A 15,727-nucleotide genomic window follows, 5' to 3' on the forward strand; every position below is an offset into this window, starting at 1 on the left:
GCAAAAACATTGAAAGAAGACATGATAAATATATCCCAGTCCTTGAGCCTCGTTCCAAACATTGGACATTACTGAGTATCTTCTTCCCCTTTTCCCTGGCCTCCCAAGAGTACTGACAAGAAACCACATCCTGTGATAAGATCAGAAATACATCTGCTAAAAGGCCATAGCTTATGTGCAGTTTCAGTCCTACCCCCCTCTCCAAACAGAAATTCCTATGAGTCAAAGTAGATGATGATATGCATAATGGCCTACCAGCAGCACAATTAATCAGAAAGCTCTCAGCGGAGAAGTCCAAGAGAGTTTTCACTACCAATTAGAAATACTGATGAGAACCAGGAAGGATAGCTCCCTTAATTTGACAGGGTCAGGACAGGACTGGCAACAGAGGCTAAGTCCTGGGTAGGCTATCTCTCAGCCATACACCTCTTCTCTCTTCTTAGGGATAATTCGTCAGGTCCTCAGAAATGAGGGCATCATGTCTATACCAAGGGAGTCACATAAGTTACTTTTCCACTTCCCATCTCTATTCAGAGGTCATCTCCCATTTGTCAGGGAAGATGTTCTATGACCTTCTTAACAATTTATCCCATTGAGGAATCCTTTTATGATTGCATGTTATTAACTAATGGAATCCCTCACCAAGTTCCCTAGAACACGTACTGCTTAATCTTATACTTGGCAGAGACAGACGCCGATCACTAGTTATGCATTCTAATGCATTCTCCCCTTTCATAGTAGGATTGTCACTGAGACATGGCTTCCTACCAAGGGGCTATATTTCCCAGACCGCTTGCAGGTCAGATGTGGTCATAAAACTGGGTTCTGGACCATGGAACATGAGAGAAAGTGACGTGCAGCCCCTCCCAGGCCTGGCCCACAAAAACCTTCCAGGTGTCTCCCACTTCCATGTCTTTTCCCCTTTCTACTCACTGGAATAGGAAATGATTCCCAGGGCAACCTTCGAAGTCACATGTTGTAAGCGGCAGGGTTCTGGAATGACTATGTGGAGGGTCACCCTACCAATTTGCTCCCCATCCATTATGAGAGCAAGAAAAAAAGTCTATTTTGTTTGAGTAATGTACATTTTTAGGTCTACATGATATAGTGGTTAATCTAATCTAATTAATACATACACATTTCCTGGGCGCTGGTTGTTAACTACAGTGAAGAGTTGCAGGATACGTGACTGAGTACACCAAGACAGGATTATAAATTCACTTCTACAGAAGGTAAAGCAAAGTGATCAGACCTCTCAGAATTTGTGGGGTTAATGTGGACAGGAACAGAATCTTTTCCTCAGCCACTTAGCTAGATGGCCAATTCAGGATCTTAATTTATTAGATTTTTATCTATTAAAAAGCGTGACAATGTACCACAAACTATTGATTTTACGTTAATTTCATAGCCAAAGGAAAAAAGACAAAAATATTAATTAAAACCCCGCAACCTGTTCAGGTTGTTCCGGAAATAAATCCTTTATGCTTAGGAGACGGCACCAATTAACTCTCATCAAGTGCTCTAATGGTTGGAAAGGGCAAAACAAGATGTTCAGAAAAATGCGAACTCTCTCAGACTCATTGCTGTTTCTGTGCCATTTTAGTTGCCATTGCTTTGGTACCTCCACCTTAGACTTAGACTTTGACAAATTAGAAACTGACCACAGGCATCTAAGAATTATTCTTTATTCAAAAACACATCCATGAAAAGCCAAGGATGTACAAAGGCGAGTCTGCACCAACATCTTCCAAGCCAAGATGGAAGCATCTCTGGTTTTTCCAGCAATTCCCACTGGTGTGATCATGACTCAACGGTCTGTTGCAATCAGGTGTGGAAAGGGGAGGAGTGACAGCTGGAATGCAAAGAAGTGTGCACAACCCAGAGCCATCCCAGCTTTGCCAAAACCCAAGTGCCCCCATGGGAGTGTCTTGCAACATATGTTCTGTTGAGAAATGAGGTTGCAAACCAAGGGGTTATTGCAATAAAACCACTTGTGATGAACAAGAGTTGTACATTTAAATTTATTTTTTTGATGTTTGTCTTCCTTACTAGACAATCAACTCTTTGAGGGCAGAGACTATGTCACCAATGTACCCCAGCCCCTGACACACAGTAGGTACTCAATAAATATATGTTGTAAGGATGGATGGATGGAAGGATGGATGGAAGGATGGGGTCTACCCAGCTCCAGTGTGAGTAGAAACACTCTCTGCTATAGGGAGAGAGAGTGAGAAAATACAACACATAGACATACAATTTTTAGTTTTTGAAAAGTGGGGTTGAATCAGGACAAATAAATCTTCTGGATAATTGTACTTCTTTCAATGCCCAAGCTATATTTTTCTATCACTTTGAAACCCAAAAGTAAATACCTTCCCAATGTTTGATTTGCTGGCCAGAAATGCTTTAATAAAAATGTAGTCTCTACCTAGTCATGGCATCATCGGAGAAAGGATGTCACTTCCAGGCCCCAGAAGAACGCAAAGGTGGCAGGACCCAAGCAGGCACCATTGCTCCAAATGGACCAACCTTAAAGCTTCTCACTCCATCACTGTTCACTTCTTCCAGCTTGAAAGTGGAGCACATGTTGACAAACTGGGTGGTAAGTGGGAAGAACTCTGGTCAACAAGAAGCTTGTCCTGGACACTATAAGGCAAAAGTATTTTACTGGCCACAGTGTGACTGGACTTCGCTCTCTGTTCAGACATTAAGAAGAATTTTATGGCTGGGCAAAGTAAAAAAAAATTTTTTTCCTTTGGTCACATTACCCAAAGAATAAGCTGACTAGAGCCCAGCAGCACCTGTCCATACTCCAGGACTCAGTTTGTGACTCTCCTGAGGCAAACATCTGCCTGTGAGCTTGTCCTTCCATCCAGTCTACCCTTCCGGGTCCAGGCCCTTGGCCAGTCTCATACCCAATGCTATCTGCCTCATTGCCCAGCATTGGGAAACAAGTAGTCTCACACTGGTGTAACAGGACATTTATCTGGCCAAGATCTCAGGGATGGGGTCGGGTTCAGTGGACCTGAGCATGTCCATTCAACATGTTCAAATGTCTCCATCCCACCCCAACCACACGAGATGGCTCCTGAGTTCTGTATTTCAAGAACCTCAGTTGAGATATCTCCATGGCAGATTCACTGTTGCTCCAGCGCCTGGGTGTTGTAGCAGCCTGGGGGCAGGTTGTCCCTGATGTTCTCCAGGTTCTTTACGTCAGCCAGAATCCCATCTATGCTCGTCTCCAGCACACGGAGGTGGCCCTGCTGCCGACGTGCTCTCTCTTCCAGCTCTGACATCAAGGGCCTCAGCTGGCTGTTGATCTGAGTCTTGGCCCGGAAGAGCTTCTGCTCTAATGAGATCAGCTTCTCTTCATCCACATTGCCAGGCTGACCTATCAGAGGGAGTGAGAAAGGAGTTAATAAGAAGAGCTGTGGTTAGATCTCCTTGAACACACATGGGCCCTCTAGACCCTGAACTAGTTCTTGTTTCCACCTGCCCAGAGGAAACGGTATGCCATGCTTATTCTAAGGGCACCTGGCCGGCTCAGGCAGTGGGGCATGTGACTCTTGATCTCAGGGTTGTGAGTTCAAGCCCCATGGGTGTGTGGAATTTACTTAATAAAAAGCTTTAAACTAAAAAAAATAAAAGGCTTATTTTATATTGGGAATAATATAGAAAATATTCCAAGAGCTCTAGCCTAGTTACTAGTTATGAACAGCCCAGTTCAAGCCCCTGAGCTCTAGAGTTAAGCAATAGGAAGCTTGAGTTTCTCCTTCCACATTAGGGCCAACAGTTCATGCTCTGAGAAGATGAAGGCTGAAGGTCACAGGAGACTGAGTACTGTCCAAGGTGTCTGCCCAACACAGCTCACCCTAGGACCAGGACCAACTCCAAATTATGTTTACTGAACTATCCCTAGGAAATATCTTGCTATTTTCCATTAGAAGACCTTTAGAAACTGGCTGGGCTTTCGGGTTTATAGAGGCCAAGGTATGCTTTGCTATTTGGGGGATAGATTCCAGCTGTTAGGAAATGATGTAAGACGTCACTCTGGCCTGAGACAGTGGGAATCTAGCTAGATACTCGTTTATTTTCAATATGAAACGTGGTGCTATTTGTTCAGGTATGTTTTACCCATACACAATCGAAAACTAATGTGAGCACGAAGGGCACCTGGCCAAACCTGCTTGATGTGAATAGGGTCTGGGTGGCCTTTGGTCAATTCAAACTCAAGGTCAAGTTGCCTCCCATATCTGAGCTGCGGTCATAGCATTTGCCCACCCGAGTTTATTGTGCCTGGGGTGACAACATGGTGACGGCTCCGGGACTCCAGGGAGCAAACGGGAGAAGCAACACCATTACAAAAATACAGAGCCAGTGGATCGGTCCTTCACCGAGGAGCAGGGGAGAATTCCAGCACTTTGGGGTCTATGACATGCCGAGAAAGTTACGTGAGCTTGAGAACAAAATAACCATGTCCACGGAGAGGCAGCACAAGCACTCAAAAAGGGGCAGGAGCACTGGAAACAGAGATCTCACTTCGAATCCCACCTCCACGGTTGACTATGTGATCCGTGGGACGCTATCAACCTCTCTGAACCTCAGTTTACTGCTTCGTGAGATAAAATAATAAAAATAATAAAACCCGTCTCATAGGACCTTGAAAAGCCTTCGATGATATTACACCAGAGAGCACCTGGCAGAGGGCCTGGCACCTGGTAAATGTTTAATAATTCCCACCAGCTTCTTTCCCCCACGCTCGCATTTTCTCTTGAAAGGGCCTATTCGTTTCAGTACCTTTTTCAGAACACTAAACAAAGCTGCTAAAATCTCCACTGGGGAGTTGGGTGGTTTTTTTTGTTTTTGTTTTTGTTTTTACCCTTAGAGGGTCTTTACTCTTTGGGGCTCATTGGACCACAAAGCAGACGCACTAGTAAAACCACAGACAATACTGATCTCCCAGGGCGAGGAGGGTCCTCCACAGAAAAATCGGATTTTCAAGTTCTTCACCTGGGACGTCTGGGGGGCTCACTCAGTTAACGTCTGCCTTCGGCTCAGGTCATGATCCCAGGGTCCTGGGACCGGGCTCCCTGCTCAGCGGGGAGTCTGCTTCTCCCACTCCCTCTTCCCCTTCCCCTGCTTGTGCTCTTTCTCTCTCTCTCAAAATAAATAAATGAATTAAAATCTTAAGAAAAAAAGTAAAGTTGTTCTACTGAACCTAAAAGGCAGAACCAAGCCTTTTCCTGACGATAGCTGGACTCTGTGATTGAATCCCTTGTTCCCTACCTGCTGCGGTCTACACTGGACGAAACAGGCCAAATGAGGGTTTGCTATCAGTTTTACCAATCCGGAATGTTAATCCTCATCGGTTTTTTGCGGGGAGGGACTCTGTGGGTAAATGTGAATTGTCGCCGCCCTGTGCCATCAAATCTCTTTTATCTGAAAATTCTGCAGTATCTCCTGTAGCTACTACCTTTACCTTTCTTCTGGGCTCTCAAGCAGGCAGGGCAAGTTCCCGCAACTGGACACGCCAAGGTGTAACTGCGGGCTGGGGACACGCAGCAGAACCGGCTCTTATCTTCACAGACTGGGACAATCTCCTGCCTCACCACTTGTGCTGCCTCGGAGCTCAGGCTCTGTCGCCCCCCTCCTCGACTCCTTCCACCGTTTCCAAAGTGGTGTCGCCCTGCCTTTTGTCTCACCAAGGCTCCTCCCCTCACTCGGGCGCTCCACTCACTGGTCTTCCTGAAATCTACAGTGATGACGTTACTCCTGTGCCCACGACTGCCCACGAGCTTCTCAGGGTCACGGTCAGAACCCTTACAGGACCGTCAAACCGTCCAGTCTTCTCTGGAGCTGTGAAGCTGGAATACTGCCTGCACAGGTGACCGCGTGATCTGTGAGACACGAGTAACCTCTGCGCTTCAGTACACCTTCCCTAACTGCACCCAGATCTTCGAGCTACGGACTTTCACCTCCAAGGGCAATAGGTGCTCAGTGACCCATCTTCAGATGGTAAAACAGAGTCCAGAACATGTAAAGGCATGTGCCCAAAGTATCTGGGCCTAGAAAGAAAGCAAATTTCTGATACCCTTATGGGGACCCTAGGGCTTCCATTTATCAGGGCTGGGTCTAGCTCGTCTTCCGGGAGCAGCCCTGCAGCGTGGGCCGGAAGCCTGTGAACACTCCACGTACTTATGAGGTGTAGGATGCTGTCCAGTGTGTCGAGTGCGTCTTGGATCGTAGCTCCGGCATTCTTGGCTCTGTTATCAACTCTTTGGGCTTCTGTAATTACCTGAAGAAAAAGAAACACAAACCAGTCTTGAAAGGGTGTCTCTCATATTGGCAGGTTTAAAGGAATCTCCCACGGAAAACCATGGGAACTGACCATCTGCACCGCGTCCAGATCCAGGTCAAACTCTTGCTCCTTCCTGGTCAGCTCTCCTTCCACTTCCCTCACCTCACTCTTCAGAGTGGCCAGTCCCTTCTCCATGGCCAAGGCTCCATCTGCTGTCACATTGGCTTCCAAGTTCAGACTTCCTATCTCCTGGGAAAAGGAAGGGAGCCAGGGACGGGAGGAGAGAGAGAGGGGTGAGGCACAAAAACGTCTCAGGGACAAATAGAGAAAAAATAAACAGCTGCAGCCAGACCCTGATGGAGTAAGTTAGATGAACAACAAGAGTCAGACTTGGAGACACACCCGTCCTCAAGCTCTGCTTCAAACAAATTAAGTTGCGGGTTTGTGTGTAGGGACTGGGAGGGTCAGCAGTGAGACTCCGAGTCCCTCTCAGGCCAATGCTCCCCAAAAAGTGAACGCAATAAAAACTCTTTGGGTAAAAAATTCACATCATTTCCTGTCACAGTTCTTTGCTGCCACAGTCTCTCGAGCAACTTTACTAGGATCCTTGAGACAGCTGTGAGTTCAAGGCGCAGAGAGTGAATGGGCTACAGCTGTGGCTTTTGTCTTTATTAGGACAAAGTTTATCCGTATCTTTACCCATAAGCTGTTGTTAAACATCAACCTGCAGCTATCCCGGTGCTAGAAGCTATATAAAGAGAGCCACGTGAAATTGGTCTCTACCCTCAAGGGAAGAAATTATTCTTGCGAATTACCAAGTGGTCCAAGAGTGAGGTCAAATAGTCCAGATACTAAGAGTTCCCTCTGGGCTTTCCAGAGTTGCATAAGCTTTCTAAAAGTCATGCCTAAATGAGAGCTAAGAAGCTCTCTTCCGGCGAGAAGTACAGCCTCTACTGTAGCATTCCACACGGGGGCTGCCGTGTATCTAGTCTATCTCTCCCCATTACACGGAGCGCTCCTGGAAGAGGACTGCATCTTTCTCATCTTCATATCCCAGCACCAAGCACAGCGCTGGCACAGAGTGGAAGCAAAAAAAAAAAAAAATGAACACGCAGAACTTAGACACAGAAAATAGAAATAAGGGAACTAGAACTCCAGAATTTCATAATCTTGAGTCAAACACTGATGATTGTTGTTATGGGGTTGAATTGTGTCCTCAAAAAGATATGCTGACGTCCTAAAGCCCAGGACCTCAGAATGTGACCTGATTTGGAAGTAGGATTGTTGCAGCTTCAATCACTTAAGGTTATACCGGAGTCCATGGGGCCCTAATTCAAAATGACCAGTGTCCTTATAAGAAGGGTCAGAGATACCCAGGGAGAAAAACCCCATGTGATGATAGAGGCAGAGACTGGAGTGACGTCATGGCAAAGCAAGGAACGCTAAGGAGTGACAGTCACTACCAGAAGCTAGGAAGAGGCAGGCAAGGTTTCTACCCAAGAGCCTCCGAGGGACCGGGGCTCTGCTCACATCTTGATCTCCGACCTCCAGCTCCAGAACTGTGAGAGAATACACGTCTGTTGTTTTAACCCATCTAGTCCGTGGTTCTTCGTTACAGCAGCTCTAGGAAACTAATACGATAGTTGATACGAAAAGAAATCAGTCTTGGATGGTTCTTCTCATGGTATCATCCAAAAAGGGAGCTGAATATGAAGGCTCCAGCTCTTGGTCAATGAAAGCCTTGCGAATCAACCAACAAAAGGGGGCACGTAAGTGGCTCTGGGGCTGCCATGGACCAGGAGACTCCGAGATCTAGGGGTCAAAATGAGCCTGACACTCTCTCTCTTCCCACACGACCCTTGCATTTGGGGCTGCTCGTGCCAACCTGCATTCCGATTTCTCTTTACCTGTTCTATCTTGTCAGTGATCTCCAGGGCCTCCCTGGCTGCGGTCTTTGCCCTCTGGGCGTCGGCAGCAGCACCGCCCAGGGCTGTTTCTGCTTGCTTGGTCTTGTCACTGGCATCTGCGACCTTCTGGCTGATGTAGGAGAGTCTCTTCATGGCCTCTTCTGCTTCTGCTTTCCTGTCTTCAACCTGCAAGTCAAACTCTGAAATGAAAACAAGAAAACATTGCCATGAAGGTGAAAAGTGACTTATGAAAATTATAAATGAAATTGAACGGGGCTGAGGTTTCTAAGAAAAATCCCAAGAAGAGGGTTATTACTGCCTAGGGGCAAGAGTGTGGGAAGTTGTGGCTCTTACTGCCCTTTCTTATCCAGCAGAAAGCATCTTTTTTTTTTTTTTAATATTTTACTTATTTGTCAGAGAAAGAGAGAGAGAGAAAGCACGAGCAAGAGCACAAGCAGGGGGAGCTGCAGAGGCAGAGGGAGAAGCAGGCTCCCCGCTGAGCAGCAAGCCCGATGTGGGGCTCCATCCCAAGACCCTGGGATCATGACCCGAGCCGAAGGCAGACGCTTAACCGATTGAGCCACCCAGCAGAAAGCATCTTAAATTAAAAGTTTCTGCACATCCAAGGAAACAGTCAGAAAAACTAAGAGGCAGCCCACGGAATGGGAGAACATATTTGCAAATGACACTACAGATAAAGGACTGGTATCCAAGATCTACAAAGAACTTCTCAAACTCAATACACGAGAAACAAATAAACAAATCAAAAAATGGGCAGAAGATATGAACAGACACTTTTCCAATGAAGACATACAAATGGCTAACAGACACATGAAAAAATGTTCAAAATCATTAGCCATCAAGGAAATTCAAATCAAAACCACACTGAGATACCACCTTACGCCAGTTAGAATGGCAAAAATAGACAAGGCAAGAAACAACAACTGTTGGAGAGGATGTGGAGAAAAGGGATCCCTCCTACATTGTTGGTGGGAATGCAAGTTGGTACAGCCACTCTGGAAAACAGTGTGGAGGTCCCTTAAAAAGTTAAAAATTGAGCTACCCTATGATCCAGCCATTGCACTACTGGGTATTTACCCCAAAGATACAGACGTAGTGAAGAGAAGGGCCATATGCATCCCAATGTTCATAGCAGCAATGTCCACAATAGCTAAATTGTGGAAGGAGCCGAGATGCCCTTCAACAGATGACTGGATTAAGAAGTTGTGGTCCATATATACAATGGAATATTACTCAGCTGTCAGAAAGAACGAGTTCTCAACATTTGCTACAACATGGACAGCACTGGAGGAGATAATGCTAAGTGAAATAAGTCAAGCAGAGAAAGACAACTATCATATGATTTCTCTCATCTATGGAACATAAGAACTAGGATGATCGGTAGGGGAAGAAAGGGATAAAGAAAGGGGGGGTAATCAGAAGGGGGAATGAAACATGAGAGACTATGGACTATGAGAAACAAACTGAGGACTTCAGAGGGGAGGGGGGTGGGGGAATGGGATAGACCGGTGATGGGTAGTAAGGAGGGCACGTATTGCATGGTGCACTGGGTGTTATACACAACTAATGAATCATCGAGCCTTACATCGGAAACCGGGGATGTACTGTATGGTGACTAACATAATATAATAAAAAATCATTAAAAAAAAAAAAAAAGCATCTTAAAGGAGGCACTGAAAGGGCCATGATTAGGTCATTGCTTAGAGAAACCGACAATCAGCCTGCCCTGGGCCCCCACCGCTGCAAGAGCATTAAGACCCCAAAGTAGATCAAAAACCAGGTGAAATCTCTGAAGCCCAAAGTTTAGGTCAGAGCCTTAAACCCTAAGCTGCGCCTGATGAGAGCTGGAGGTTGAACAGAATGGGTACTAGAGAGGTTCTTTCCATGAAGGAAATTCCGAGACTTTAAAAATGTTTCTTTTTAATTCTTTAGTGAAGAAACCTGAAGTTGTAACCAAATCTCTATAAGGCACAAACTCAAATTTCTTGGGATCCAGGTGTTGCGACAGAGTTTGCTCTACCATCACCACAAAGCAACCACATTGATTCTATATTGCAATCAACCAGGCTACAAAAGAAAAGGAAAAAAATATGTGTGTCGTAGTAGGATGTTGGATCTGTGAAGGACCTTAGAGATCCTTTAACTCAACCTTCTTTCTTTAAAGAAGAGACGTTAGGTTCTGGAAAGGCTATGACTTGCCTATGGTCACCAAGTCTGCTCAGAGCCGTCGCGCTGCCCAGCCAAGCTCAGAACTCAAGCCTTCTGACATCTAGTTAAATCCATTTCACTACATCAACTATTTATACAATTTCTTACTTTAGGAAGATATTTATTAAGTGTCTGTTAATATCCCAGTGTAACTATCATTTAGAGAAATACACAGGGATTCAAAATAAATCAAAGTTGGGGTTATTCCTTTAACATCTTCAAGTGACCTGAACCACGAAATGCTTACCTCTGAGGTTCTTCAGGATGTTCTCAACTTCATAAAAAGTGGCATTGCCCATACTTAGTGCTTCCTGGGCTCTGCTTTTAGCAAGGTTGGCACGGGACAGCAGCTGATCTGATGTCTATAAACAGGCAGACAGAATAAGATGAGAGTTCATGTAACATACCCAGGAAGAGCATTCCAGCCAGCAGGGTCACTCGGACACATTTCTCTTCACGAACAACAGAGTGCTGTGATTCACCAGAGAGACTGGGGGTGCTGCCGCAAAGCCCTCCACCATCCGGGACTGAGCAAACTTCATCATCAACGACACATCCTGTATAGGAACAGCCTCAAACTCCAGTCCACTATCAAGGACAAGTATAGTTTTGCAAATCATAATTTTATACTCTAGATAAAGCCAAGCTAGTAGAAAAAGCTGGACCAAAATTGAACTCAGGAGGCCTGAGTCCTATTCCTAGGCTTGAGGGCTGATTGAGTGGTTGGAACGGAACTAATTACATCAAGCTGTCTGTATCTCCGTTTCTCCATCTACGAGCAGTGGTACCGTGACCTTCAGAGAGTTTTCTATGGCTGCATATTTATGGCCTCTTGCCATATTTATTCATATGGTAGGCATCCAGTACCTGTTTGTTGAGCGAATGAGTTAATAAAAGGATACCTGTCTCCCATTCTTTCCATTCTGTAAGAGCTGCTGGGTTTCTTCTTCCCAGTTTCTCAGATTGTCCTGCACATGCTTGAACTCATCCATACGCTGGGTCACCAGGCTTGAGAGAGAATCAGTTTTTTGTTTGATCCTCTTCACTTCTGCCTGTAAGCCCAAAGAGATGAAGGAGTCTGACTTTCTGCCCATCAGTCTTAGGAACTGGCATCACTGTTTGAAAACAACAGCAATCCTGACACAAAATCTAATAGAAATGAAACAATGTGCCTAATGATAGTCAGATGGCAGTTTCCCCAAGCATCAAACAGGGTTTGTCTCTCTCTCTCTCTCGCTCTTTTTAAATTTTACATGTTGGTTTATACATGCATGGAAACATTTTTGTGGGAATCCTTGTGAGTGCTCTTTGCACAGGTAGAAAGCTAAATCTTCTTAATCTAATAAGTTTGTAATAGTTAAAGGAATCGATGATAGAAACAATGTAAAACTTCTGAGAACAAAAGTCTTCTGAATGGCTGTACATAGAAATGTACTATAGTTTGGACCCATGTGTAAATATCAAGCTTTATCTCTAATGATATCCACGTTTCAGTAGTGCCCAAAACTAAGAAGGAGATATAAAACTGTTGTCCACTAATAGGTTCAGGATGTGGGCTAAGGCTTTTTCAGAGGCAAAGACTGGAGTTTAAGAACAAGGAAGTGGTTAATAAGAACAACATTCTTCCTAATCTAACACATGGAAGGTCCGCGCGGAGGAAAAGCTGAATGGCCAAACCATATGATGGAACCCCCAGGGAAGCGTGGCCCTTCCTCTGTCCATCAGCACATCAGTACATGCCCTCACCTGAAAAGACTGATCATTGACTCCAGGCAGCTGAGACACAGAATCGAGAAGGCGAAGACTATGCTGGTAAGACCTGTCTGCTTCAATGTCAGTTTGAGTGGCCTCCCCTGACAGTCGCTGGGCCAGGGACTTGGCTTTCTCCAACCTGCAGCATGGGGAGAAAGAGAACTTTGAGGAGTCACTCTTTTTATTCAAAGCGACCATTCATCCTGTTGTGTAAAAAGTGTGTAGTTGGGAGTAAGCAGAAGAACCGAATGAGGTTATGTGCCAGATATGTGTCCCTCTCCGCAATCTAAACATAAGCCTTAAAGTTTATACAGGTTGGGTCGGAAGAATTCAGCCCAAGTTTCCCAATTCTTGACAATACATTCTTTTTCTATCCCCCGTGTCATCAGATGGGTTTACTCAACCACCACCACTTCTCCAAGCATTGCAACCTCTCAGTCAAAACACAAGTTTTACTTAATCAGTCTTTTCTTCTTCCAGACATAAAGGCCTGTCCCTTCCCCCAAATTAACATTCTCATTCTCTTGTCCCTTAGGATTAATATCTTTTAATGAAGCACGGTGTCCCTCAAACGTGGTTTGCGCTACACCCCAGAGGGATGCGGATTATCTTGGCCCATGTGAGGACGCATCGAACATACTTTCCCATAAGCCCTTGCACCGCGGAGCTGTCCAGGCTGCCCCCGCCGCCTCCTTCCCGCAGAGCCTTGTGTGCCAGTGACAGCGCCTGTTTGGAATAGTCCTCGGTTTCCCTTACCAGCCGCTCCATGTTACTGGCTGACCCAACATGGCTGAAAGGATTAAAAACAAAGAATTTGAGTTTTCATAGCAAAATTCCTTTAGGTGTTTTATTTGAAGGAAGAGAGAGGAGTAAAGGAGCTGGTTTGTCTAGAAAAGCCAAACAGAACTGACCCAGATTAGACGGAATTAGAGAACTGTCAGGAAGCAGGAGGTGTTCTGGAGATGGCGCTCATGTCTTAGTCCCCAGCTGGTGATCTTTCCCGTTTATGGCGTAACCAGGGGGAGCGGGGCGTGGGGCGGGGAGACGGTGCGAGCAGTCTCGGGGGGATAAAGTATTGCATTTATAAGCTGTTTTGTGCAGGAAGAAACCCCTGGGTCTTACTTCATCCAGGACCCACCCCCCTACTTGCTGCAGTTCTACATTGGGTCCACCCCTAGAGGGGACAGAGCCTGTCCATAAATTCCCCCAAATGCTTACAAAGTGATAAAAACAAAAAACAAACCAACAAAACCCAAAACAACAACCACCACAAAACAAGCTCAGGAAGCAGTTTATGCTACAAAAAAACAAATCAACCTCCCTCACTGACCCAGTTCCATCTGGGATTCGCAGAGCCCGCCACCCTGCTGAGCACTCTGCCAGGAGCAAACCTCTTGAACACGTAGGATCTACAGTCAGTCAGGACTAGGGAGCTGCTGGTTTTCACTGGGGCCCTGCAGAGCCGGTTTCGGGGGGAGGTTCCCTCTCTGCTGTCTTGGCCCCCACAGGCTAGCAAACAACTCGTTGCTACTTGTTCCCAGGCTCGATGTGGGAGCCTGGGAGTCCCTCAAAGCTGCAGAGCGTTCTTTTCCAAAGGCTGATTCATTTCACAGAGCCCGAAAAATCACATCTGACACACACCAGAGCCATACTGTGAGTCATAGAAAAATCTGGGGTAAAAAACACCCCCACTCTCAACACTTGCCAAATGACCATGCCCAGTGGCCACCCCATAGGCTAAAAGCCAAGAGGTTAAAAAAAAAAAAAATGGCTTCAAGGCAAGGAAATGGCTGCAAAGGAGCCCCGAGGTAATGAATATGCTGCTTAGGTCCTGAAGACGCTACAGTCCTGTTCAAGTCTGGCCTTGCAGAAGTAGTCTGAAGCAGGGGTCCGCTTACCTGTCTGCCAATCTCGTGGCCTCCTGGGCCAGGCTTTTGAAACCATTTGGCCCCACATAGTGCTCTGAGGTAGGAATGTTCTGTGGAGAAAGGAGAATTGGTTAAAGCTTTGCACTCAGCCCTGGAACCTGAGTACGTTCTGCGTCTGTCCTGTTAGAACTCGTTGTCGCTAACCACACCGCGTTCTACACCTGACACATCGACAGTCCCTAATCACCATAATCACTACACTAAAACAAGAAGTACAGACAAGAATAAAGTAGAAATCCAGGGCGCCTGGGTGGCTCAGTCAGTTAAGCGTCTGACCCTTGATTTCAGCTCAGGTCATGATCTCAGGGTCGTGAGATGGAGCCCCACATCATTTGGCTCCCCGCTCTAAGGGGAGTCTGCCTGAGATTCTTTCCCTGTCCCTCTCCCTCTGCCCCTCCTCCTGCTCTCCCGCTCTCTCGATAAATAAATACATCTTATAAAAAAAGAATAAAGTAGAAATCCAATTTAAACTGTAAATAGATATAGATTCATTTAAAAATATATATATATGTTAATGATATTTTCACATGTATTCCAAGTCAACAGAATATATACCAAGTTTTGATGATGGTTATTTCTTAATAATGGGATCGTAGGGGATTTTTATTTATTTTCTAAATTTTCTACAATAAGCATTATTTTTGTAATAAGGGAAAAAAATCAATACAATCTGATTATCTTCCAGTTTCCCTTATTTGTCCTCTACCCACCCACTTACACTATGGTCACCATTGCCTTCTTTACGAGAAAGAGACGAAAGCTCATTCAAATCTCTCCCTCCTACCACACTACAAATTACATACAAAATCACACTGGCAACAATTTTTCCTCTTTTCAGAATCCTGTCTTCACTGGATTCCTTCCTTCTTCCCACCATTCCTCCCCTTTCATTTGTTCATATGTTCATCTATTCATTCTTTCATTCACTCATTCATGCAGCAAACACGTGTCACAGCCACACACTGTGCTGGGGGCTGAGAATGCAAACATGAGCCAAACTAAGTCCTGCCCGCTAGGAGCTAACAAGCCAGGAGGTGTGAGCAAGAAGGGAGAGGAGAGAGGCCAACATGAGGTGACGGTGAGCAAGAAATGAGGTAGGAAAAAGAACTTAATGCAGGAAAATGGGAAATGTAGGAAGCCGGAGAACACGAAGAACAGGTACGCCCATCTCAAGGAAGAGAAGTCCAACTCTCTACCAGGTAGACAGAAACATGTGAGCGACTACGGGAGGGTCTCCAATACATCCGTGATCCTCAGTACCCCGAACCCGGAGACACCTACGGTTCTTCTCAGGGAGGCCTCGCTCTCCTCCAGGCTCAGGTGCATCTGAGAGACCAGTCTGCGATCGTCCTGAACTCGGTTCTGATACTGACTGTCCAGGGCCCGCATTCTTTCCACAGTCATCTTGAGGTCATTGAGGCGGTGCCAGTAGCTCTTCTCTTCGCTCCTGGCCTTGCCCAACTGGAGACTGAGAGATTTACTAGCACCTGGTACCAACAAGGAAAAGGGGGATGAGCACTTCTGGAGTCAGCACGGAAGGATCGGACATGGGGGGGGTTGGAAGAGTGACCTTGACCGGCTTATGGCAAAATGGTAAAAACCCAGTAAATGAA

At 45.8% G+C, this 15,727-nt stretch overlaps 1 protein-coding gene across 1 annotated transcript in view; it reads right to left on the minus strand.

Annotated features, from left to right (window-relative positions):
* Positions 1 to 1,671: 1,671 nt before the first annotated feature.
* The window catches only part of LAMC2 (laminin subunit gamma 2), a 59,951-nt gene continuing 45,895 nt past the window's right edge, over positions 1,672 to 15,727 (minus strand). Inside the window, exons 15-24 of the mRNA XM_026509199.4 lie at positions 15,396 to 15,601; positions 14,085 to 14,164; positions 12,827 to 12,976; positions 12,181 to 12,325; positions 11,337 to 11,486; positions 10,682 to 10,796; positions 8,206 to 8,405; positions 6,389 to 6,547; positions 6,196 to 6,295; positions 1,672 to 3,391 (exon numbers count right to left, since the gene is read on the minus strand). Coding sequence (XP_026364984.3) covers positions 3,138 to 3,391; positions 6,196 to 6,295; positions 6,389 to 6,547; positions 8,206 to 8,405; positions 10,682 to 10,796; positions 11,337 to 11,486; positions 12,181 to 12,325; positions 12,827 to 12,976; positions 14,085 to 14,164; positions 15,396 to 15,601 — 1,559 coding nt within the window. The 3' untranslated portion in view covers positions 1,672 to 3,137. The remainder of the gene's footprint in view (positions 3,392 to 6,195; positions 6,296 to 6,388; positions 6,548 to 8,205; positions 8,406 to 10,681; positions 10,797 to 11,336; positions 11,487 to 12,180; positions 12,326 to 12,826; positions 12,977 to 14,084; positions 14,165 to 15,395; positions 15,602 to 15,727) is intronic.

Source organism: Ursus arctos, unplaced genomic scaffold, assembly GCF_023065955.2.
Source record: "Ursus arctos isolate Adak ecotype North America unplaced genomic scaffold, UrsArc2.0 scaffold_2, whole genome shotgun sequence".
Lineage (NCBI taxonomy): Eukaryota > Metazoa > Chordata > Mammalia > Carnivora > Ursidae > Ursus > Ursus arctos.